Genomic DNA, 26464 nt, shown 5'->3' with positions numbered 1-26464 from the left:
TTTAAAAGCTTGTTAACCTTTTCATTGCGCAAGGTAGCGTTTTGAATTTTATTACAATAAAAATTACAGTTGACATAATTTCCTCTAGTGTAATTTTTGTTTCACACCGTATTGCTGACCCCACAGATACTCCAGCAGAGTTTGTCAGGGTGACTGTACGTTTTACAGTTAAACCAGTTTTCTATGTATTCAGTTCAATAGACCAAACTAAGCTTTACGTGAAAGAAGCAGGACATAGCTGAAGGAACCATCGAGGCCTGTTTTTCTAGAGGCTGGCCAGCTGCATAACATCGGCAACTGTATTATCACAGAACCAGTAGTTTTATAGGTTGTGCGGTTAGTTTACAGGCAACTGAAATATTACAGAACGTGTATTTTTACAGGTTTGTATGGTTAATATGCATGCAATAGAAATATCACAGAACCTGTATATTTACTGGTTTGCATGGTTGATAAAAGGCAACAGAAATATAAAGACCTGTATTTTTACAGGCTTGCGCAGAACCGAAAACTTTGAATATAAAGAGCTTTTTTTCTCGCACAAACAGAAATTTTTGTAAAATCTTAAAAAATTTAAAACAGACTTTCTTGGTGAAATTACATAAAAACTAAACAGCAAACAGCGGAAAACAGCAAAGGTAGGTAAAAAAAGTTGACGTGTTTTTTCTGTAGTTTTCAGAAAATGTTTTTTACAGTGTGGACAACCACAGAATTGTTGACGATGCGTTTTCCGCAGCTTCCTTAGCACACAGCCGTCCACCGGCCGCAAAAGTACTTGCACATGGTCCGCCGAAACATTCGTGAGCTGGCGTTGTAGAGCACAAAGTTTATGGCGAAGTTGGTGTAGTAGAGCAGCATGAAGTACCGCTGCAAGATGTACGGCAGCGAACCCGAGCTGGGACCGTCTTGGGAGTCGGCTTCTCCCCAGCTGAGAACGAAGACGTAGATTCGTGTGACATAGCTGGGCAGGTTGAGCAGAATGAAAACGGTGGATATGACCAGCAGCATCCTGGTCACGCCTATCTGAGCAGAGTGCGGGATGCCGCCACCGCAGACGGCGGTCGTGGTACCGTCGGCGGAGAAGCAGATTTCCTGCCGCTTCATCAGCGACGAGCCTGGGAAATAAACAAGAACAAGTTTTGGGTTGAACAACCCAAGGATCGTGAGAAACAAAATCGTACAAATAGTTTTTTTTTTTTTTTTTAACAGCGGAGCTGTTATGGGCTAGTTTCCCCAGGATCGTGTCCACCGGAAAGAAATTAAGACACCGAACTCTGGACACCTACCGCCATCTATGAGCGACGGCGGCAAGCCACGTATCTGGTGGTCGCCGTCGCTCATAGATGGCGGCCACCTTTCCCCTCTTGCTTCCCCACTTGCGGTCGGCCGTTACTTTCCATTGTACAGCTCCCCTTATCTTCCTTCTTCGCCGTTCATATATGTACAGGGCGGTTCGCAGCGCTGTTCGGGCGCAAACAAATCCGTAGAAATAAACCAGTAAACGGAGACCACGTTTGACAAAGCTCCCTTTTGGTGGTGCCCTTATCATCCTAAAGCTTCATGAGTGTGATTGCAAGGTAAAAACTTAAACCTAGTTGTTTTTTAAGCATGGTGAGAAAAATGAAAGCCTTTACAAATCCCTGTAACGCCGAATTGGAGCGCAGCTCTTAAGGAGGAGTAGGGAAGGGTACTGAGGGGGGTCACGTCACCTGCGGGTAGTCACTTGACCCCGGGGTCGGGGGGGGGGGGGGTCACGTGACCTGGGGGGGGCTACGTGATCTCGGGGGGAAGGGGGGTCACGTGACCTCGGGGGGGGGGGGGGGGGTCACGCAAGGAGGTTAGAAGTACTAGGAGGGGGCACGTTGCAATATTGGTGAAGGCTAGTCATAAAAAGTTTAAACTATTTTGTGCCCAGCGTGACCGCAGATCTCTCTGGCGATTGGTGCGCGTGACATGTCACGTGTGAGATGGATGGTTGATTGTAGAAGGGCTCCTTGCAGGCTTGCGCGCGCTCCTCCGGTAGGTTTTATCAGACTGAAGGCTAGACTGTGGTGTATTCTAGTACCCCATAGCAAGACGAAGGCTAGCTACGGTCACGTGATGTGGTCACGTTGGCATGGTAAGTGAGGAGAGCAAGGAGGAAAATGAGAAAGAGGCGAGGCGTCAAGGGAGCATGGCTTGTGGAGGCTACGCGGCCGACGTCATGCCCTCTCCTACCCTTCTATTCTCCATGGGGTCACGTAACCTCGGGGGAGGGGGGGGGGGTCACGTGATTCCCCCCCCCCCCCTCCCGGTTACGCCGACGGCGACGCCGCTCAGGCTGGGAACGGGCCCCTAAGAGCTGCGCTCTAAAACACTATAAACCTTGTGGGAGCCGAAGGTGAAAGACGAGGCCGAGGGCACGTGACAGGCGGTCGGCGGAGAGGTGACGAGCTGGCGCGAGACAGTGCGAGCGGAGCGAGGCTGGTAGCTGGACAAGGAGCGTCAAAGCCAAGCTGCCTGGCCTGGCCCATAACGAACCCCGGAGCGGTCCACCAGCGAGGTCTAGAGCAAGACCGGTGGAGACGGCGAGCCCGGGCCATATGACCTGGGCTATGACGATCCCCGGGTGGTTCCGCAGCGAATCTCGGGCATTGGTAGCCCGGAACAGCCAGCCTACGGAGCGCTGGCGTGGGAAAAGCGATCCGCAGGCCTGGACACGGACCCCGACTGTGAGCTCTGATTGACGGGCGACAACAAGGGTCGGCGTGCCTGGACTTCCGGCTCTCGACGACGGGCAACCCGAGAGGTACAGTAAACCCCTTCACTGTCTCTCGTTGTGTGTGCCACACCCTGGGTGACGGGTGGAGTATACCGATCGGGCGGCGATTACTAGTAGAGCGACCTCCATAAAGAAACCCACAACCTTCAACTTGATTCTACTCACAGATGGAACCACACACCCTCAGACTGCTGGATCTGCTTTCGGATGGTTATCTCAAAGGACCTTTCGCACTTTTGCTTTTTGTTGTGTCATATATATGTATTAGCGTGAAATAAAAAATCAAGTCTTCATTGGTCTAGAGTTTTTTTTTTATAATTTCTCTAAAAGCGTACACTCAATAAGTTTGTGAATTATAATTGAAGCACCTATATTTAACTTCCTGGGAAGCTTCAATTTGCCAAGTTTATTGATTTATTTTTACGAATTGCTTTACGCTCGTGTAGCGCTCGGAAACACGCTGCACATAAAATGTATTTGCGTGCGGTATAGGTACCTCTCCATTTGATCACCGCGAAGATTGAGGGACTAATCATGACGGGGCAGAAGCTTTATGGTGATCTTTTAAAAGGAGGGTGCCGCGTGGCTCCTCAGCCGTTCCATCAAGCGTCAAAAGGACCGTCAGTTGCCACACACACGAAATGCGCATGGAGGCAACAGCATAAATGCTTTGGGAGCACGAAGAGATGTCCCGAATGTTGGGGGCCAGGAAAAAAATACTGTTCTTACTGACTGTGTTATTGAACGCGCGATGAAATGACAGAGATATTGTAAGCACCCAGGTGGTAATCTTTCTGAAGAGGGTCAATCAAATGCGTGTGCCAGATCTCGATAAGTGCCTAAATCTATGTGGTGATTACGTAGAGATGTAGCTACAGTATGTAACTCGAATGCTTGTATACTAAGGATTTTTTTTCACTCTCGTTTTTGTTACCGAGTCAGTCGGAGGTTGAAAAAAAAAGAAAAATGCAAATATAGAGCGACTGGCATTTATAATGTGTCCCGTTTGAAAAAAAAAATCGGGTCACTTGCCACGAGCGCAATAAATTGCGGGAACGCAGGATTTATCACGTCACGCTGGAACGAGTGATACAGAGAGATATAAGAGAGTTTTAGGGAACCGTCTTGGAACATCGGATAGGGCACGATGGGCCTTCCGGTAGGAACTGTTGCATGCGCTACCTCAGAAGACTGTCAAATTCGCAGTCCGTACTGAAGGGCCCATCGTACCGTATCGGACGTAGAAAAACGGCTCTCTAAAACTTTGTAATACCCAACACTCCCCCGTATCCTTAGGCAAGTACCGTATCGCTATTGGGCATCGTTATCGGAGTCATGGAAATGATCTTCTGAACCTCCTTAATGTGAAACAGAGCAGAGTAAGCTCGGGGGAAAATGAAACATCGGACGGACGGACGGATGGACGAGACAGAACCCCTTAAATCGGGGCGGCGGCTTGCGGCACCGAAACAGTATTTTTTTCTTAACATTTATTTAATATAGATTTATATGTCTAAACAGTTCCACTTAAAAATTATATACGATACGTACGGCGCAGGCGCCTCTATGCAACAGGGTGCAAACACCTTCCGTCCTTCGGCTGGCCCGGGAGGGAGTAAGAACACATTAATTCTACCCTCGGCCTATTTCAGCAGCCAGGTAATCTCTTCTTGGTTTCTCCGTCTTCTTTGCCTCTAGTTGTCCCTCACTACCTCCAAATCCTAGTGCGTTTGTTAAATTAGCCGCCTCTTCTGCTACCTCAGAGTGAAGCCCCTTACAGTAAAGTATAAAGTGCTCAGCCGTCTCCTCCTCTTCAACACCAAGCTCCAAAAGCCTTAGATACTTCGTAATATCTAGCTCTTTATGTCTGATTTCGCAACACTCCTGTCGTCAAACAACAACGAGCTCCCCCTAGAATTGTCGATGATTTGCTTCTTAGTAACGTCCTTCTGAAACGATCTGTACATTTTCAAGGCCGTTTTAGTCTGCACGCCTGCTTCCCATATTTCCTAAAAGTGTTTTCTTAACGTTTTTGGCAGCCTTCATTTTTTTTTGTATCTGCCTCCCTGATATTTTCTATATATCTAGATCTAACATTTCAAGTCCGCTTTCTCCATTTCGTATCAACGCCTCCCATGTGCAAATAGCTAGGAACTCTTCGTGCCCATCGTTCTGCATCTGTTTCTCCTAGCCTATTATCAAATGCTATCTTACTGCTAGCTTCCCTGCTCTCGAATGAGGAACATCTCATATCTCCATGTAGACCTTGGTTCAGTGTTCTACCATGTGCTCCCAGAGCCAGTCTTCCAACTCCACGTTGTATTATTTCTAGCCTTGTCTGGACGTCCAGTTTTATGCACAAAACTGCATTTCCAAAAGCCAGGCTCAGGGCCATAACTCTTTCCAGATCTCCCTCATCACCTCATACCTGTTTTAGTTCCACGGTGCTCTATTTTCATCACAGCCGCTTTTCGGTTGTTATTACCATTTCCATATTTTGAATGTTTATTTAGGTATTTTCTATGATCTATAATCTATGCTCCTAGATAGTTACGGTTATCTACTCGCTCAACCTCTAATCCTTGAATCTTTAGCTCTGCAATGTTGTCATCATTAAACATTATGACGGCTGATTTTTTACTACTGAATTCTAAGCCTAGCCTGTGGTTCTCTGCACCATATCTATTCATTAGAGGCTAGTGCACAACTCACTTCCACTTGTCATTGCAGAACAAATAGAACGCGGCCTACTATCACCCGTTGAGATCGTCTCAATCCTAGGTCATGGGGGCATGCCGGGCATCGAGAAAGCACACCTGTTCGCCCGCGAAACGGTCCACCAGGTGCCCGACATCCCCAGACCTGCCGATACTTTTTCCGTGGCCTCACCTTCCCTCGAGTAATTAAGACAAGCCCGTCGAGTATTTCCCCTCTTCATCCTCAAACACCACCAAGGCACCATCCTCCGCAACGCCCAAAGTAACACCCTGCCCACCCCAGCCCGCAGCCACCTTCTGCGAGGTCTCCTTTCTGAGGACCCTCCTCCCTTCATTCACTGTGGCGACCGCCCAAATACCCCAACACATATTACGGATCTTCCATACCCGTTCCCCATCCCTCCCTAACCCCACTTCCCTGTCCTTTCTCCCCAACACCGAGTGGCTGACTACGGCCACCACAATTCCAGATCAAGTTTATCCGGCTGCGTGCATCCAGTTCTCTCTGAGGTACGCCACCAGAAAGGGCTTGGACTGAGGTTCTTTGCTCATATTTTTGGGTCTAATAAAGTTTCATCTCTCTCTCTCGCTATGCTGCTATGGGCCATTAGCACTATAGCATCAGCAAACATCAGACCTGGTCAAGACTGTTTGATATTTTGACCTTGCCTGTAGCATGAAAGGTCAACCCCAAGATTGTTTTTTTTTCCAACTTTACCTCTAGTCCTTGGTGACACAATATGAACATAAATTGCGACAAATATCATCGCTGTCTAAGACCTTATTTTATCTCTATTGGCTTTTCTCTCTTTCCTTCCGATGTTATTAGAAACACGTTGTTTTTGTAAATATCCCTTAATTATTTCAGTTCTTTATCGTCCACATGAAAGCTCCTCAGTATGTTCCACAAATTTCCTCAAATGACATTGTCATAAACCCCGTTTACATCCAAGAATGCTAAACAGAACGCTCTACCTTCCTTTTCTTCTACCTCAATACACAGTGTTAATAAAAATACGGTACCCTCCAACCTCCTTTCTGTTCGGAACCCCTTTTGTAGCTCTCCTAGCACACTCTCATTGTCCACCCATGCGTATGTCATCTCTCCTTGATGATCTGCATTGTCAACTTGTAGACTACAGATGTGAGTGTTACGGGACGATAGTTATTTATGCCAGCTTTGTCCCCTTTCCCCTGTGTATTAAACTAATTCTGCTTAGCATACACTGTTCCGGGGCAGTTCCCTTTATGATAATGCTGATTACAACTTTCTACAACGCTTTCTTAGATTTGAATCGTAACGGTTTTATAAACTTTATTAGTTTACCATCTGCACCTGTTGATATGCCTGTTGGAAACCTCCATCCTGACCTTTCACATTATTTTTTTCCCATTGTCTCAACATCAGTACTTGAACTGTCCTTCAGTGGTGAGGCACTTCCTATGTATTCTCGCTGGTTGAACTTCTCTGTCATCAGAGTTGCTATGGTTCTTGCCAGGCCCCCTCTGGTGGCGTACTTCAAAGAGAACAGGAAGTACGGAGTCAGGTAAATTTTATCTGAGAATGTGGTGGCCGTAGGCAGCCACTCGGTGTTGGGGAGGAAGGACAGGGAAGTGGCTTTAGGGAGGGGTGGGGGAGGGGGAAGTCAGATTCATAAGATGCGATGGGTATTTCGGCGGTCGCCACAATAAATGAAGTTGCAAGTTGGCAATGCAGGTTGGTCAATGCAAACTATAAACAGTAAGACTATAACGTCTATCAAGGCCTATCCTTTGTTATCTTTTATAAACTTCCGCGATCTGGAACAGCACACTTCAATTAGGAACAAGGTTAGAAATGTTCTGTATCTCGCTTTTTCTTATATGCCTATCTTGAGTTTAAATCAGGCCCAAATTTCTTCGGTACAGATTGATGGTTTCCATCCGCCTTTTATTGTCAAGTTTTCTCTCCCGTACAAGCCACCTGCATTGTGTAAATCATCAAATTTCTGCTTTTCTAGAGGTGATTATTTGAGTCTCTGTAGACATATTGAAGCTTTTGACTGGGACAACGCTCTTTCTATGTCTAATGTTGATGATGCTACCGAGACCCTTACGTCAGTTGTGCTGCCGACTTTGTTTTCCCAACGGAAACATGGCTAAGACCTGACATAAAAGACTCTGAAGTGTTTCCCACGAATTTTAATTACAATATTTATAGGTTTGATAGAGAGTTCCGACATGGGGTGGAGTACTAATTGCTGTACGGAATCATATTGTAGTTTCTTTTGTTCAAATTCCTACTTGCCTTGAAATGGTATGGCTACGGCTGCATTCCCCCTCCGCGTGTACCTTCCTTGGGGTGTGCAACAGACCGCCCGACTTTGTTAATGGTTTTTTTTGATAAGCTTCATGACGCGCTCTCTTTCATCTTCAACCAATCCCGAAACGCATCATGCATTCTCTTAAGCGACTTCAATTGTCCTGACATAATTTGGGATACTCTTTCGTCCTCGACTCATATTTCAGGAGAACTCGTAGACACATGTCTTACATTTAATCTATCGCAGCTGATTACTCAACCTACCAGATCAACCCAAAGAACAAGTCATATTTTAGATCTATGCCCCACTACTGACACTACACTTGTTAAAAATATAACATACCCCCCACCCATTAGTGACCATAACATAATTCATTTCAACATTGAATTTGAAACTCAGCGGAAATCACCATATTTTAAAATCATTAAAGACTATAATAAAGCTAATTACTCCGCAATTAACAATGAGCTTGAAATATTTTTCGATAGTTTTCAGCATGGCTGTATGAGCGGGACAGTTGATGAAAACTTGATTCTCTTCAGAAATAAACTTGCATACCTTTCCGACACTTACATCCCATCAATAAACCTAACTTGTGACAAATCAAATCCCTGGTTCACAAAAACGCTTAACCAACTAAACAGAAAAAAGAAAAGACTATGTAGCCGCGCCAAGCAACTGACTACCTATCTCGCTTGGAAACAGTACAGTGATATTGCTAAAATTTATAAGAAATCTATAACAGAGGCGAAGGCAAAATTCTTTAACAATGACTTAGTAAACATTCTTCGCAATAAACCTAAAAAGTTCTGGGAGGTAATTAATCCAAAAACGTCTAGACCTGTACAACTAATGAGCGATGATCGGTTGCCATTATCGGATGAAGAAAGCACCAACTGTCTTAACGATTATTTCACCTCAGTCTTCACCACAGATGACCACAGTAGCATGCCTCATCTTAACAACGCATATCACACTCCCATGGCTGCCATTGAAATAACGTATGCAGGTATCATAAGCTCTATAGAAAGGTTACAGTTGTCGTCGAGTTCTGGGGACGACACAATTAATTCCAAATTACTGAAAAACACTAAATTACACTCAGCTCGTTTTTTGTTAATAATCTTCCAACAATATTTGTCTTCCGACGAGCTTCCTACAGATTGGAAAATTGGCAGAGTGGTCCCCATACACAAATCGGGGGATCGAACTTCACCCTCAAATTATCGTCCTATATCTCTAACCAGTGCCCCCTCCAAGCTACTTGAGCACATAATATATTCAAATGTCATGAAGCATTTCGAAAATAACCACATCCTCTTTCCAAACCAACACGGGTTCAGACAATCATATTCTTGCGAAACGCAACTTGTACAACTTGTTCATGAAATACACAGTAACATCGATAATAACATACAGACAGACGCCATATTCATTGATTTTACTAAAGCATTCGATAAGGTATCCCACAGTTTACTCATGCTCAAGATAAACCAACTTTACATTCATCCGCTCGTAACATCATGAATAGGACAATTTTTAACCAATCGTACTCAGCATACTGTTATTAACAACCAGTCGTCAGCTTATTCTCCGTTGTCATCCGGAGTCCCCCAGGGGAGTCTTCTCGGACCTCTGCTTTTTTTAACATTTGTAAATGACCTACCAGATCGCATAACATCCTGTATTCGACTTTTTGCTGATGACTGCGTAATTTACCGATCTGTATCTAACCTGAACGATAACATAACCCTACAAGCTGACCTTAACCTAATAGCCGACTGGTGTAAACAGTGGAAAATGACAATTAACTTTTCTAAAACAAATCTTGTTTCCTTCAGGCGTGCTCATAGTCCTCTCTCTTTCACTTACACCATGTGCAGCCAGGTAATTACCAAGTGTCCATCTTACAAATATCTGGGTGGTCACTTATCTGACGATCTCTCATGGAACACGCATATAACACACGTCCTGTCTAATGCTAACCGCTCTCTTGGGTATCTTCGACGGAATCTGAAACTAACACCATCATCAGTTAAACAACTAGCCTACACTACACTCGTAAGATCGCAACTTGAATACGCGTCATCCATCTGGTCCCCTTGGCAACATTCATTGATAACAAAGATAGAGGCACTTCAAAATCGCGCAATCAGATTCATTTTTTCAGATTATTCACGAGACACCAGCATCACTTCTTTACGAATGAAAGCTAACTTTGATCTCCTCTCAACCAGAAGGAAATTATCACGCCTGTCTCTTTTTCAAAAAATTTACTACCATAACCATGACATCAGAACTTCACTATTATCCCCAGCCACTCGTATATTTCCTCGCATTGATAACGTCTGTAAAGTTCGTCCAATTTTCGCATCGTCAGTTTCGTTTCTTTACTCCACCTTGCCATTCGAAATAACGGACTGGAATAGCCTGCCTAACAGTATCGTGACCCAGACAGATTATAATACTTTCATATCCCAACTGACCATCCATCTGCATTTACACTAATAGCACAGTCAACTCGTGTTTATAGAAATGTTTTATTTGGGTATTCTTCTGTTTCATCAGCTGTTTTTTCCTAAAAATGTTTTAAGTGTAAGTTTTTTTTCTGTTTTTGCTGCTTTATATAACAATGTTTTCCAGCGTGTAACCCACTTTTTTGTTTGTTCCTTTATATGTTTCTTCAGCAGTTACACCCACCTTGTGTAATGCCAGCAATGGCCTTCAAAGTTTTAATAAATGATGATGATGATGAGTTGTATTAAGTGCTAGTGACAGATGTGTTCCTAAATGCTTCAATGAGCCGTCGATATTTCCTACTGGGTTTTCTAAGCAGTTACAAGTCAGCCTACGGGAAAAATGTAATTTTCACCGGCGTTTTAAGAAGTCCGGATTTTTTCTTTGGTATCCAATATTCAGCATATTCCGTCCCCTAGTAAAAAAACTGTTTAAGCGCGATACGCGTCTAACCTAGGATAGTATAGAAAGCAGCTTAAACCGCCGACCTAAAACATTTTAGAAATTTGTGGAACAGCACACCCGTGAGACCGGTCGTAGCATCTGTTTGCGTGTTGGGACAGATAATGCTCCTAGTTATCAGTTTTCACCTGCGGATGTTCCGAATATTTTCGCTGAATATTTTAGCAAATATTTTACTGTCTGCGAGCAATCGTTTCAACGTGGCGACGAACTGTGATACTCTCATGACTATTTATTTTCCGTGCGTGTTAATTCCGGTGAAATCGCTGAGGCGATTAGAAAGCTAAAACCTAAGTTCTCGAGTTGTGCCGCTGAATGACCCAGTTTTATTATAAAAGGTTGGAGTGAACTGTTCATTCCGATTTTGAAACATATGTTAAATTTTTCACTCAGTTCTAATGTCTTTCCGTGACCTCAAAAGAAATCGGTGATTGTTCCGATTTTAAAGACCGGTGATGCACCACTTGTTTCAAATTATCACCCAATTTCCTTGCTTTGTGGCTTTTGAAAGGTTTTTGGAGCTTGTCATTCGTACGCGAATGCTCGTTTATTTCCGCCAAAAAATAACCCCTTTACATCATGGTTTCAGAGGGGTCGGTCTGTCGAGGCTAATTTGTGTTCGTTTTTTAGAACTTTATGCACCAATTGTTATGATTGGAGGCCAAGTTGATTCAATATACATCGATATGACTAAAGCGTTTGACAAAGTCAGTCATCCGCTACTATTGCGCAAGCTGTTTTCATATGAAGTGTCTCATGAGCTGTGTGAATGGTGTGACATCTTTCGTTGCGCTCTAAGAGTGTTCGCGTTGGTGACAGTTTCTAAAACCCTTTTTGAAAACTTCTGGTGTTCTTCAAGGATCAGTCCTGGGCGCTTTGTTGTTCCTGATTTCTATAAATGATATTGTGTCTTGCGTAGATACGTCCGAGCTATTACTTTTCACTAGCGACATTAAGTTGTTCAAAAGCATACATACACTTCAAGAACGCGATATCTTAAAAAAATGACGTGTCAAACATTCTTCAATGGTGTGACAAAAATCAATTGTTGCTTAACCCCCGTAAACAAAATTGCTTTCCCTGCGCCGGTGGCATGCTGTTGTTAGCTTTACTTATTATCTTGAGTGATCGCCAATACAACGTGTATCTCTCGAAAAGGATCTTAGCGTGTTTGTTGACTGTGCTTTAACTTTAAAAAAAATTGTCTTTCCTCGTCGGAAATGCTTATAAAGTACTAGGAACAATACCTCGCTGGACGAGTAATTTTAAACACCCGTTTCATTGATCCACCTTATTTTAATTACCTAGTGGGGTCACGATTCGAGTTTGCTTCTGTCATATGGAACTCGATATCTGAGACACAGGCTTTAACAATAGAAAATGTTCAGAAAAAGGTTATCCCAATTGTTTACGATAGATACTTTCAGAGGCACTTTTACTATATTTATGACCCTATACTTCAAGTACTTTCACTTTCACTTCTGTCTACCAGGAGATCTGGTTTAGACTTTGTTTCTCTGCACAAGGTTTCTAATGGTGCATTTGACTCTCCGCAACTCCTTGAAAGGGTGAACTTTGATGTTCCTTCACGTCTAACCAGACATTTTGCTTTGTTCTATGTTCACTCACTGTTCAATGTCTCACCTCTCTCTCGGATTCAGTGATTATATAATTCCATCGCTCCACCCCACCTTGATATATCTGCAGCCGTTACAATGTTTTGTCGTCATTTGGATAGTTTTACATTTCTCTCCCGGGGCGGATCCACCACGGGGGGGGGGGGGGGAGGGGGGGGGGGCGAAGGTGGCACACGCCCCCCCCCCCCCCCCCACCAAACAAGGTAGACCCCCTCTCCCTCCCCCTTTTCGGAGGGACATTTGACATGAGTGGACCCCCCGCTGACATGAAAGAATAGCATCCTTACAAATGTTTCCGCCACCCCCCCCCCCACCAAAAAAAAAAAACAAAAAAAAAAAAGCGGAGTTTTGGATCCGCCTCTGGTTGTTGTCTCTGACCTTTATCTCTGTTTACGATTTTTCGTTTGTTTGCTGGTTTTATCATTTGTGTTGTTGCACCAAGGAGAAGACCGATGTGGTTGTTTTGGGGCACCCAAAATGAAGAAGATTATTATCAGTATTATTATTATTATTATTATTATTATTATTATATGCTCAATTGCCTCAATCCCCTTCAAGCTTCACTCAGGCATGACAATATACTTATGATCTGACTTTGTTTTATGACTTAGTGAATTCAAGTGGTTCCAAAACTTTCTGGCTGCCGTTCTATCGTTTATATATACATTAAACATCCATTGCGACCCCTCACTCTGAATCTCAGCCATTGCGACGTTTTGAGTTTAGCGTCTTCTGTATTCGAATTTTGTGATGTGATTAATGGAATTCCTTGCCGGCGTGCGCCAGCGCTTGTTCGGTTTCCACCAGAGCAAATCTACTACCGTTCGCGTAAAGTGACAAAGAACCAAACATTCGCAGTTTTCGTTCGTTGATGTACGAGACTAAAAAAAAAAAAAAAATAGGCCGGGTTAAATTTTGTGCCTGAAGTTTTCTGGAAGCGTGCAGCTAAGTTTGGAGAACTTACTGTACCCGGCTAAGCCCTTCTTTTATTTGTCGGTATCGCTAGCTAACTGGGGATAAACCTTTATCCCTCAGTTTTGGTTTTTATTATTATAAAATTGTTGAACTAAGTGACCTTTTCAGGGCCAAAACGCGACAATATCGCCGAAAAGAAACGTAAATTCTTTTTGGCGGGTTTAATGTTTTCTCCGAGTTGTAAGTGTTTTTTAATGTCTAGGAAAGTTAGCAGGTAGATACGAAGAACACACAGAGCTTAATGGTGCAAAAATTACAAACAAACCGCTTCGAAATGCGCATCAGCAGCTGAGTCTATTCGCGCTGCAGCAAAAAGCCTTCATCTATGGATGTACTCTAAAAAAACACTTAAGAGAACTAAAATAATGTAAAAAGCAAGTTCCTTACAAATGTGAATTAGAATCTAAAGGAGAAGTTGGTGCGGACCTGCCAAAAATAGATAAATAATTTGTATAGAATTAAAACGGAAACACGGCGATTATATTGTGCGCACGAAGAGGTTCCTCTTCAAGCAATGATCCGCAGGGGAAAGTTTACAATTACTATGAAACAAATGAAGCCGAGCAGGAAGATCATTCAGGAACAAGAAGATAGACTGCAGACTCGTTGTTCACTGAATAAGCCGATAAAGCAGAAGCATTCGGCTAACCACGCGTCGAGCGCCAATGTGGTTGGCAGTGCGTGATGTGCAAAACAATACGGAGCAAAACAGCTCCTGTGTCTGTGGACCCAATACCCGGCGTACGAAGATTGGTTTCAGGAAGATTGCGCAGGCGGGCCCACGGAGTGTACTTCAAACGTTCAGAGTGCGAGGACTGAGCTGTAATTTTTTAACGGGGAGCATCATCTTGCTCCATTATAGCTGCCTCCTTTTGTCTCGGGAATCAAGGCAGAAGGAAACATTACTTTTCATTCTTATTTCGTAGTTTTACTAAAACCAGTCCACTCATATTTAGTGACCACACTGGCAATACGCCAAATAATTTCGTACCGTATTTTTTCTTCACTTGGAATAAAACAAAATTAAAATAAATTCTATCGTTTTGCACATTTTTGTTTCATTATGCCCTGCCTTTTTTTATAGGTAAAATATATCAAGGTGTTGGCAGGGTAGATGCTCGGCTGTTTTTGCCCGTTGACCTACATGTGCCTCCGTCCCCTCCATTTTCTGCATTTTCATGTGTAGCGGTCACAGTATTGAGTGGAGCAACTTTCCCTTAAGTGAAAACATCGTCATGCTTTTGTTCCGCCCGAACAACGTTCTCGCATTTTAACCAAAACTGCCACTCATTCTTGTTTACCTTCTTTTCAGGCTCAATATTTCAGATAAGAGTGACCAAAGGGTGGCTAGTCGACATTTTTAAATACACTGATGTTTTTATATGCTATTGTCTAGTCTCTGGTATGAACGAATTCAAACATAGCTTCGAAACTTAGTTTTGACCAGAAAAAAATATTTGGGGAAAGGAAAAATCGTAAGGCATGAAGAGGTGGCCAGTTGCATTAACGCGCACTGATGGAGGGGACACGTTTAAAAGTGAATAACTAAAATGATAACGTTAGGACAATTCTAATACTTTTTAGACGGAAACTATAGGTATAGATTGCTTATGATTTAAAGTAATAATATTCATTTAAAATTTGTTTATTTTTCTAAAAAATGCAAAACATGCCTGCTCAAACGACAAATGGTAAAATTTGGAGGTCTGTATCTCATGAAATAATTTAATCATTTTTATATAATTTGCAGATAGTATTTTAATAATATATGACTATTATTTAAAGATGAAATAATGTATCTGAGTGATAAAATAGTGAGGATATTTTTTTAGCAAACATGGGAAACAAATCAAACAAAAATTATGATGCGAATAAAAACAACACCACCTTCGATTTTTTTCAAACTTGGGTACCCTTTTATACTCTATTTCGGCATTCTTTTATATTAAAAACGTGTTGCATCATTTTATTCAGAAGGACGAAACAACTACCCAAAGTAGGGTCATTTTTCAAAGCCTACACTTAGCAGTGTCCTATACAAGAAGGGACTTCGAGTTCCAGTTTCATGAAACCAACACACATCTTTTATGTATTTTTATTAAGATGAGGCCCTTGATAACTATAGAAATCGTTCACACATTAAAATTAAGAAGAAACTACTGTGAACAAAGAGTTGTTATATTTTGGACTAGTGATCCGAGAAAAGATCATGCAGCCATCGGCCACTAGGAACTCTATATATTTACTTTATTCTCCTGCGATACTACATGCTCTTCTCTCTTCCCCTCTATCTCCCCATCTCTTTCTCTCTCTCTCATATATATCCCAGATTTATATCCAGAACAAAAACATATTCAAGCATTCCGTTTCTGCGTGATGGTGTTCTGTGGCGGGAAAAAATCATTTCCTCGCTTAGCTCACGATTATGGCGCAATAGTTGCCAGAAACCGCAAACACTCGTCGCTAGTTCTGACAAAACGGCCGATACAATCGTTTTCGCATTTCCCTGCTCGCTGTAGAGGACAAGGGAGTTCGTTTCAACCAGCAAAGTATGGCCGCCGACGCCTGTTTACTGAGCAGTTAAGCCTGTCGCCATATCACTCGCTGGTGTCACGGGCGATAATATCAGGCAAAAAGGGGCACACAAACCGAGAGCAGAATCGCCAAATACTCGAACCTCGCGTAAATACAATAGAGTGTAAACGCTGTCGCCATGTTAGCGGAGTAAGACCCGCCTCCCCCACCGGGGGACTGCTCCGACGGCGACGATATTGACATTTGCCTGGCGTATTCGCACCGGAGTAAAGGGTTGTCATGTGCTTAATAGCGGTCAATTGCGGGCTCCGAATTTTCCCATAGTTCTACTCCACGGGCATTTCTCCTTGCGCTTCCCAATATTGTGTATACCCGCCTGGAAGGATTTCAGGCGCGTAGTCAAGGTAAGACGGTTCTCCGCGGTAAAAAAAGAAGAAAGTAATTTCCCAAAAGCTTAAAGACGGCGCCAACGCGTGCGTGGTGAACGCTTGTAGTTTCAGTGTAGACAGGGTGTGTGTTTTCATTGTTGTCACTAGGCAGCCTTCATGTGCGTTTTGCTGGGGTGATGCCACCGCTTGTAATACCACTCGCCGACAAACCAGCAGCCATTTTGGTTCTCGGCGATAATCCGTGGAGCTTATAACCCTCCCGGAAGCAAGCACCTTATCTCACAAGTTCAGAACAGCGTTGTGGAACCCACGGAGGGAGGATTAGCATTCTTCCCCTCGGATGGGAGGACCGATGGATACAAAGGCCACTTTCCGGCGCATGGGGAAACAATGAGAGAAACAAAACCGCGGTGGAAGAGTGTGTGGAAAAGGGAAACAGGCAGTTGGCATAACTCTATGCGAAGCGCACATGAAGTCACCCTAGTTGACACCAGCCGGCGATAAGGCACTGCAGACGGTAGCTCAGGACAGCAAGGGCTGTTCCGAGTGACCATCAACGTAACCCCACCGCCAACCCCTCGCGAGCCGGTAGCCGACATCACTCAGGCTGTGTCATGAACCACGTGGTAGAAGCTAGGGTGCTTTCAGATCAGCGCGTCGAGAGGGACGAGTGTGCAATTCCGGAAAGTCTCTTTCGAAGGCCGCTGACAAGAATTTTTTGTCTGGAGACTTTCCCTCTTTCTTCCTTTGACGTGGATCAAGCTTTGCTGACTAGAATTTTTTGTCTGGAGACTTTCCCTCTTTCTTCCTTTGACGTGGATCAAGCTTTGCTGACTGCCTCAGTTGTGATCTCTCTTTTCGAATGTACGCTGCTAGTGAGTGAGGTCCTCAGCCTCGGACTTGTCACTTGTGAATCCTCTTCAGTAGTTCTTTCACTTGGCAATTAATTATATGCCATCAGTTTCGGTTTAATTTTTATTATTTATGTGTACGTTATGAAGGCGTCTTGGAGCTCTGAACGAGCATTTTTGTGCAAATAACTTTTGCAAGCACAAAAATACTATACCAAAGCAGCGGAATTTTCGAAGTGTTGACAAGTTGGACCTAAACTCGTTGAAGTAAATTCTTCCACCTGACTGTTCCACCAAAGTGAGTGCGACGGACTACCTGTGCTACCATTGCTTCATGCACTTCACTAAGGAGATCTCGATGCGAAGCTCAGAGCTGTGCTCTGACATGTTTGTGCCAGCTGAACCAATTGAAGATCTCAATCGCAGCATACTACCTACAGACGTGTGGCCACTAAGACAACCAAGCGTCGTAAGAAGTCGGGACAGGCCTGCCTATGTCAAAAGAAAGCAGACAGAACTGGAGCAGGTTGCTGTCAAAAATGTACACTCAAGGCTACGTATTGCGCACGACAGAGACGCACCATCGGGGTCGTTCGAACCAACATGCTCCACATGCACTGAGTGGGTGGGCAACTTTCGGCAGGCCTTTGAAACCGCCACCTCTCTCCGGAAACGTTGTCAGGTGCGTACGCTCCTGCCGTCTACACTGACGAAGAATGAGGTTCAAAAGATGATTCCACATGCCTCAATGAACCTCATCAGTAAATCCCGAAAAATCAAGGAAAATCATGGCGTGTGGTATGAGCCGTATCCTTACACCAGCTGCAAAGTAAGCCCTGTGAACGTGTCTTCTGCCATAGAGTACTTCACTAAAGACGAGCTACAATGTTCGCGCCTAAGTCCCAACCAGAAGGACGTCATCTCTGTCATGCTCGACGGGGAGAAAATGTTCGTCCCAAAGCGCTCCATGAACGCTCAATCCGAGAGGCCTTCCGTATATGCAAAGACAAGCATCCTGATTCCGGCGTTGGGCTAACGAAATTTTATTCGTTGCGCTCTAGATGGGTCTAATGTATTCCACACCAGAAAGTGTGCGTTTGTGTGCGGTGCGCCAATTATTACCTTTATATTGCCACTCTATAAAACGCTAGAGGCTCAACATTCAACACTGGTGAAATGAACTCGGCATTTCTGTGCGACCCAGCAACAGGACTGTGCCTTCAAGGAGACTGTGATCACTGCCCAAAAGGCCAGTCTCTTACATTCCAGGAACTTGATATCCCGGAGGATGAAGAGACTGTGTTTGCAACATGGGAGTCCCGCGACCTTGTGAAAAAAACATTGGAACCTGAGACTTTCCTAAAGTCATCATAGTGACGGTTCGAAGTGTATTATATCACAACCATATCCGGCAAGCGCAAGGTAAAGCGATATACGATGAAAAAGAGGGTATGCAACGCGGGAGCATTGTCTTTCATTTTGACTTTGCTGAAAAGTGGACCATCGTGCTTCTTGACGAATCGCAAGCATGTCACTGGAAAAAAAACTAGTCTTGATATTTACATGTGTAGTGACGACATGAAAATCTACAAACAGCTTTGCCATCATCAGTGAGGACCAGTGTCACGACGCCGCTCACGCTTGCTTGGCTATAGAAAAAGTAAAGGACTGGGCGAAGACAACGTTGGAGTATACTCATACGTGACGTACGTAAGTGACGGGGCCAACAGTCATTTCAAGAATCGTTACTAGCTTCACCCGTTTCAAACGACGATTGCCCACAAGCTCAATGGTTATTTTCTGCATCTGGACATGGGAAAAACGCATGTGACGGTTTTGGCGGACTCGTAAAGCACCAGGCCATGCTGAACAACCTGAGAGAACGTTCAATAAGCGCAATTCAGACGGCCAGGAAAATGGTGAGCGTTCTATCGAAGAAACTGAAACGGGTGCATCTTGTTGATCTGGACAAAAATAAAATTGTTCGGTATCGTGAACAAAAAAAAAAAAAAAAGGAAGAGCGGCTGACGGTGCGCGCCTTCCCTGGCAGTCAGTCTTGGCACGCGTGGCGGCTCAGCAAGTCATCAAGAGAACGGACCTGTGACGTAAATGTAGCACGGACAGTCGGATCTACTTGGAAGCAACTTTATTAAATATGTACAGCGAGGAAAACCTTAGCGTAAATTGCCGAATTTGAATTCCAAAGGACTGCTCATTTTGAATGCAGAGACATCCTATTTATCACACTTTTCTTCACGGGGTATTTAACCTACTGTTTTGGTTGGTGGTTGATAATAATTACTGTCTGGTCACAATAAGAAAATCACAAAATGTTATCCTCGAGCAGAATGAAATACATCGGCTTGCCAAGATTCATTCATACACCGAGAGCATTGAAGGTGCTCCAGTCCGGCACAATGGCCTCCCTCACCTGAATTTGATTGTGATCGGAAATACATAGCCAACCTAAACAATTTTAGTACTATATCTCTATTTTTGTGTGTGGAAGTAAAGTTACTTTTTTTTTATTCTAAATGTAAAATATAAGGGAAGGTAAAACTTCACACTGCATCATCTTTTCTCGAATCATTTGTGTCTAATATGATACCACTTTCTACGCTTATGTAAGATGCTGTATATTGTCACGAATGACAAGTGATGAGGCGGCGAATGACTGAGCAAACTGAAAATTTAATGGGGCGAACTTGTGCCCAAAAATAAAGAAGGAAACAGAAGAAAGCAGAGCGTGGCGGGCGTCGAAGTCGGCGTGTCAGCAGAGTCGAACGCTGGGGCGAAACTGACTTGACAAGGTAGCGGGCGGCCTGTTATCTAGAGTGCGTCACTATCTCGAAGATTCGGCGAAAGCGGCTCGAGCGTCGGGCGCTCGGGGCGAGAATGAACACGCGCTTTCTAGAAAACAAAAGTAGGAATAAATGATAGAAGTTACGTCTGCAACAAGAATAAACGAGAACTTTCTATAGGTCCGTGACCGAGCGTTGCTTTCTCAGCCCTGCGCGCGGCAATATAGTTTCTCCTCCCTTTTACTGTGTGACCGATTACTCTAGTTATCAATGACCTCATCTGAATAAAAATATATAAAAGATTTGTGCAACTTTTATGAAATTGCAACTCAGAGTTACTTCTAGTATTGGGCACTGCTAAGTGTAGGCTTTGAAAAAGGACTCTACTTCTGGGAATTGTTTCTTCTTTCTCGATAAAATGATGCAACGATTTTTAATAGAAAAGAATGCCAAAATAGAGTATAACAGGATAACCAAATTAAGAAAAAAAAAACTCGAAGGTGGTGGTGTGGTTTTTTATTCGCATCCGAATTTTTATTTGTGTGATTTTTTTCCCAAGTTTACTAAATATATCCTAAGTATTGTATCACTCAGATAGCTTATTTATTTTTAAATTAATAGCCATATATTATTAGAATACTATCCGAAAATTATATAATGATTAAATTATTTCATGAGCTACAGACCTTCAAAACTTGCCATTTGTCGTTCGAACAGTCATGTTTGGCAATTTCTAGAAAAATAAATAAATTTTAAACAAATATTATTACTTTATATTACAAGCAAGCTGTACTCAGTTTTTGTTTTCTATAAAGTATTAAAATTCACATAATTTTATTCTTTTAGTTATTCAGTTTCAAACGGGCCCCCTCCATCAGTGCGCGTTATTGCAACTGTCCACATCTTTATGCCTTACGATTTTTCCTATCTCCAATTTCTTTTTTCTGGTCAAAAGTAAGTGTAGATTCGTTTATACGAGACACTAGACAATGGCATATAAAACATCAGTTGATTTAAAAATGTCGACCGGCCACCCTTTGGTCGGTCTTTTCTGAAATCACCCTGTATGCTTTCTCTTTTTCACCGCACACGCGGGGTAAAAAATGGACGGAAAGCATGTCATGCATTTTTTACCGATTACATCCGGCGCTATATTCCGGTTGTAGCGGGAAGCGACTTTCAGAATAAAAGTGGTGGAATATAGAGCTCCTGCTTCAGCAAAGATTAGTGTAATCATCTTGGGGATTATATTAAGACAATACAAAAACCGCAGTACAAAACCAAATGTGCACAATCGCTTCAAAAATAAATCTTTCCTACTTTATTCGGCCAATTAAACATTCGAGTGAAAATAGCGGAATAGGAATCCCGCACTCCAGCAAATATTTGATCGTAATCCTTTGTTTTATTATACATAACTGACAGCACAGAACCCCCCCCCCCCCCCCCCCCAAACCCGCCCCCATATGTGTGCGAGAAAAACAACAACCACTTTACCTTGTTTTTCCTGTTCGTCGAATTTCGGTGTAGGAATGATTGAATAGGCAGCCCCTCTCCAGTAATTATTTAGATGCCCTTCATTTCTTAATTCTAAAATTTTACACAATTCAAAAGTATGAAACGAAACACAAATGGAGAAGATCTTTGGAAAAAAAACGCTTTTATATCTTAAACTGACCTGTGAAATTTCAGAATAAAATACTTTTCGTCACCGGTCAGCGCGTGTGCTCCCCTGGTGACCTTGGACGCTCCGTGTTAACGGTGCGCTGATGGACACGCAGCGCCATGAGGTGAGCTGTCGTAGAAACTAACGATCGCAGCGGCCAATGGGAGCCCTCTTGACGCACGCCAGCCAATGGAACCGAAGGCTATCCCACAAACTAGGTGCCGTTTCCGAGCTTCAAACAGATGACGTCAGCTCGCTCATAGGACAGTTGATGATTTTGCAATAAAAGGCGGTATACGCGGTCCCCACACCATGGACTCGCAGAAATATTTAAACTACCTTAGTCTTGATAATAAATAATTGAGCACGGCTAATTTTTTTATCATCTAATGTGGTTTCTCAAAGGAAAAAGAAGTCAAAAGATGCAGATAAATGAAAAGCACGGACTGAAGAAAATCTAACGAAGTCGTCCAAAGACAAAATCTTCGCCAGCGCTGCCAATGGTTTCGTCTTATAGCAGCTTCATACCATTTATCCCATTCAATAAGTATTGCCTATTCATCTTCATATTTTGACTGAAATAGCACACCCATCATAGGCCGTACACCCTTCCGGTTTTAACCAAAAAATGCCGAAAAACCCTTGTGGCTGTCAAAAACAAACAAAAAAATTATTGAAACCGAAAAACACAAGGGACCCTTGCTGTCAAAAATGCGAAATTGGTTTAAACAGCCAAATGCCGATTTCAGAAACTTGTTGTTCTAGCTAGAACCGTTTTTGTCAAAACCTTGTCAGATTGGAACTCCTAAATTGTCACGAGCTTTCTTTCCCGATAATCACCGTTTTCTCGTCTGTCCGTAACATCACCAAAATGCACCGATTTTTAAGAAGAACGCATCCACAACGAAACACATCAACCTAATTAGCAATGGCAGCTGCAAGAAAACAATCCATGAAAAAGAGCACTGTTTTTTCCTCAACTTACAGCCAGAACTTTCGGTCACGTGATCTCAAGCGGAATGTAATGCCGGGAGCAGGACAGATAAGGAATGCTGCTCCCTACTTCTATAAGATTCGCGCTTACTTTTTCCCCGAGTGTAAAAAACAAGGAGGACAACATGACCTAGCCAGCTCACTCTATCGGCGACGAGGCACACACTCTCTGTCGCACGCTCGCTTCATCCAACTGTCACGCCGACGCCGCGACGTTCGCTCCTGCTGTTTCGACGCTCATTCTTGCATGCTTCTCAGGTGGGGATCGCCGCCTCGGAAATTTTGTCCTAGATACGTGCCGTTTTCTCGAGAGAGAAGTAGAAATTCTCCAGGCATTGCTCCGGAGTTCACCCATTGTGACGGGCAACTCACTCGCACTGCTGCGTCTAGCGGGTCAGAGTATGGTGTGCGACGCACAGGACGACGACGGGTGGGCTAGCTGGGTTCTTTCTGCAGGGGTGGGTGCTTATATAATTTGTTTTTGCTTTTTTTAGGGCGCTTTTTCGGCAAACGTCCGAATTCCCGGGTTTGGTCTTGTACAGAGCGCTTGGCCCGAGATTCGTGTTCCTCAACGAAAGAACTTGGAACGCCTGTACTTATAATGGGACTTGTCTTGCTGGTCTTCGCAGGGCTCCCAGTAAATGTCGTGGTTGAAAATATTCGACGAGCGTAACCCGAAAATAAAGGTTTACTCGGCCAACTTGTGCCGAACACAAAAGAAACAATGAGCATCGACGGTGGCAGCAACGAACGTCGAGGCATCGGCGTGACAGCTGGTTGGAGCGACATTGCGATACAGAGTCCTTCGTCGTTGGCAGAGAGATTCGTCAAGATGATGGGTTCCTATCTGCTTCCCTCAGTAGTTACAGTATTTGACCTAGAATGCTCGAGAGTGACCTAGGGCGAGACTGACTCGGCAAGGTCATGTTCTCCTCCTCATCTTTTGCATTCGGGGTAAGAGTAATCTCGTATCTTCTAGACATACGGAGAGGTGTTCCTTCTCGGTCATGTACGCGGAAATATGTCGCCAATGTGTATCACAGACACGCGTTGCGGTTGGCGAAACACGGGACTCTTCTTGAGTTCCAGACATTGTTAAGCCTCGGCTATCCCTGTCATCGTTGTGATTAGGAGCGAGCCGATACCAGAATGCACGTCTGGCTATTGTTTGTCGCTCACCGAAATTGAATGCTCACGCAGTTCTCGCGTCCAATATATGAGCCGTATTTAAATATCGTCACCGCAGATATCGCAAAGCTTGTTGACGAAATTCTGGCGATGGCATTGGTGGCAACGCCAAATCTGCCGTCCCCACAACTTCGTCATTGAGTTTAGCGAAGGAGACACTAATGGAAAACGTCCGCTTTTAGCGTTAAAATTACTCGGGTCCTATACTATACTCCTCTTCCCCTCAAGAAAAGAGGAAGTTTTGCGCATTCTTTGCACATTGCGCGAAGTAGTTTTTACATGATTTGATTGTCGGAGAAAGAAACGATACTTTCGGCGTTTGAAAGGTGTACCTCTTGGTAAGATGACATAACATACGCCTAATCCAAAAGGCAGCTACATATATCTTAAAGCTCTGCAACATAAAGAGGGAAATTAGTAGCGCTCTGCGAGCGACCGGTCGTTTTACTACGGTTCTTGAGGTCAAGTATAGACCCAGTATAAGCTGCTGTAAAGTAAGAAACATTCCTACCCAATATCGTCGCACGGCTGTAATAAGTAAACACCGGAAAATAGTTGGCATAACTGTTTACGACTCTAGCGAAATCAAGAGCGCCTAGAGACTTCAAAAAAGAAAAAAAAAAAGCTGAGGCGGCGGGTTTCCTTCCCATCACCCTCCAGCGAATCCGATGTTGGCAGCGTCCGGCGGTCTAAAGACAGCTGTGAAAGTAGGTTATAACCTACTTTCACAGCATAAAAGTTCAAACATTATGGTAGCGCCCATCCGCTTCACTACAACTGTACGACATCTATACGATTTACATATGACTGCAATGAAGAAACGTACACGACTTCGTTGTTTAGTTGTCTTACTTCCGATTGAGCCCAAGTCTCTTTAACAGCATCGCGGAAGCGAATGAAAAAAAAAAAAGGTTAGAGCGGTGCGTTCTGCCCTGAGCCTCGTCGCAGCGCACTCTTTGTTGGGAAAGTCGGTGAACGTAGGTGAAAACAATGGATCAGGACCTCCCTATGTAACATAGCCAAGGAAGGTCTATTCACGCGTGTTGCCCCCTCTTTTTATCTACACCTGCCACGACCAAGGAGGTTATGTTAAGTCTTCTGGAGTGGCGGTCTCCCGCAGTCTCCCATGCGACCGGGTGAAGCCAGTTTTTCCGGTCGGCGGCCATCTTACTAAAGGCCTGACCACACTAGCGTGAACGGCGCCACCGGGCGGCGCCGCCGGGCGGCACCGCCGTCCGGCGTCCCAACGCGAGGAGTCCACATTGGCCTCCGTTTTGCAGGCATCACGTGACAGCACTGGATCCCGCGATCGCGCCTCCCGTCGGATTTCCCGCTCTTTCGTCGTCTGCTCTTCGTTACATTCTTCCGTTCCGCACTCGCTGCCTACATGGTAGGAGTCCATAATGACCTGGTGATCAGCGTGAATGTGATTATCCTAGCCTGCTCGTTGATCTCGCGACGTCGCCGCGCTCTCAAGGGAAGGAGGCGCAGTTTTTGGGCCCGGCCGAGTTGGTTCTACCAAAACACCGAATGACAGGACAGGTCTGGCGCGCCGCCGGGGCTTTGCTGATCCGGCGGGGCGCCAGAGATGAAGGCTACTTTCGAAAATGTCACCAAATCAACACGACATTCGTCACAACACAGACGAAATGCAACAAGTGCCACGGAGAAACTCATTTGTAATTCCGAATTCCTCTCCTAAAATTTCCCTGCGGTTGTTATTGGTGTCCTTATCTGGGTAGTCTCGCACAGTTTCAAGGAACCGCTCCGTTGGGAAAGGCATCGGGGGGAAATAGGGAGAGCAGACGACACGAAACACGTCCTTCGGAACGTGAAAGACGCGCCTAGGACCGGTTTGAGCGTTGCATGGTATCGCGACGTCACTATCTACGCCACCTCCCATTGGCTCCTCTCTTCTGCGGCGTGCGGCGCCCAGCTCTGAACCGCGCACCGACCGGTTGACTCTGCGGCGCCGTACGCCGCGCCGTTGACGCCGAAAACTGGTTTGGGTCGGCAAACGGCAGCGTTGACCAGCGCGCCGCAGGCCTCCGCAATGCCAAAGTGGTCATGCCTTAAAGGTGAAACGAAACGGCGCTCAAACGGCAGTAGCAGTGCACCGTTGCTTTTAGAAAGCGTATTAAAAAAAAAAAACAAAAAAAAAAAAAACTGAATATTTTTATTTGTTTTAGAAGACCCAAAAGCCGCTAAAAAAGGTAGAAAACCGATCCGCTTTCTACCTTTAGTAAGATGACGGCGGTCGCCGTTTTTGGCGTCAGCTCCGCAGCGCCACCGCACTCCAGAAGTCTTAAATATAACCTCCTTGGCCGCGACCAATCGGAACGAAGGAGCGCCGTTTAGACGGGCGTTGTTCTGTTAACATTCATGGGCGCATGTTTTTCCAGATCCGAGCACATAGCATATTCGCTGTAAAAAAGAAAACGCGAAGAACTGGTGAAAACATGAATGCACACTACCTGAGGGGTTCTCCGTCTTCAAGGGTTCTCCGTCGATCGCCATGGCCGCTCGGTGCTTGTACCGAGCGTAGAAGAGGTACACGGCCCTGGCGATCATGGCGTTCATTACCGTGATCAGCACGAACGGAACGATGAGAGTCAGCACCGTGTCCAGAATGTTGATGTAGTAGAGGGCACTGCAGAAAAACGGAAGCG

At 44.4% G+C, this 26464-nt stretch overlaps 1 protein-coding gene across 1 annotated transcript; it reads right to left on the bottom strand.

Annotated features, from left to right (window-relative positions):
* Positions 1–710: 710 nt before the first annotated feature.
* LOC115328941 lies at positions 711–26341 on the bottom strand. The gene is made up of 2 exons (XM_029990396.4): positions 26270–26341; positions 711–1115 (listed from the first exon to the last, which is right to left on the bottom strand). The coding sequence occupies exons 1-2, from the start codon at positions 26310–26312 to the stop codon at positions 742–744; spliced, it is 417 nt and encodes a 138-aa protein (XP_029846256.4). The 5' UTR covers positions 26313–26341; the 3' UTR covers positions 711–741.
* Between the last annotated feature and the right edge of the window lie 123 nt (positions 26342–26464).

This window comes from Ixodes scapularis, unplaced genomic scaffold, assembly GCF_016920785.2.
Source record: "Ixodes scapularis isolate PalLabHiFi unplaced genomic scaffold, ASM1692078v2 PGA_scaffold4__175_contigs__length_147842914, whole genome shotgun sequence".
Classification (NCBI taxonomy): Eukaryota; Metazoa; Arthropoda; class Arachnida; order Ixodida; family Ixodidae; genus Ixodes; species Ixodes scapularis.
This window is presented reverse-complemented; position numbering and strand designations above follow the sequence as displayed.

Coding starts and splice junctions, on each gene's coding strand:
- LOC115328941 (XM_029990396.4), bottom strand. CDS start 26,312: ATGGCGATCGACGGAGAACCCTTGAAGACGGAGAACCCCTCAG. Junction 1,116..26,269: donor GAAGACGGAGAACCCCTCAG/GTAGTGTGCATT, acceptor TTTATTTCCCAG/GCTCGTCGCTGATGAAGCGG.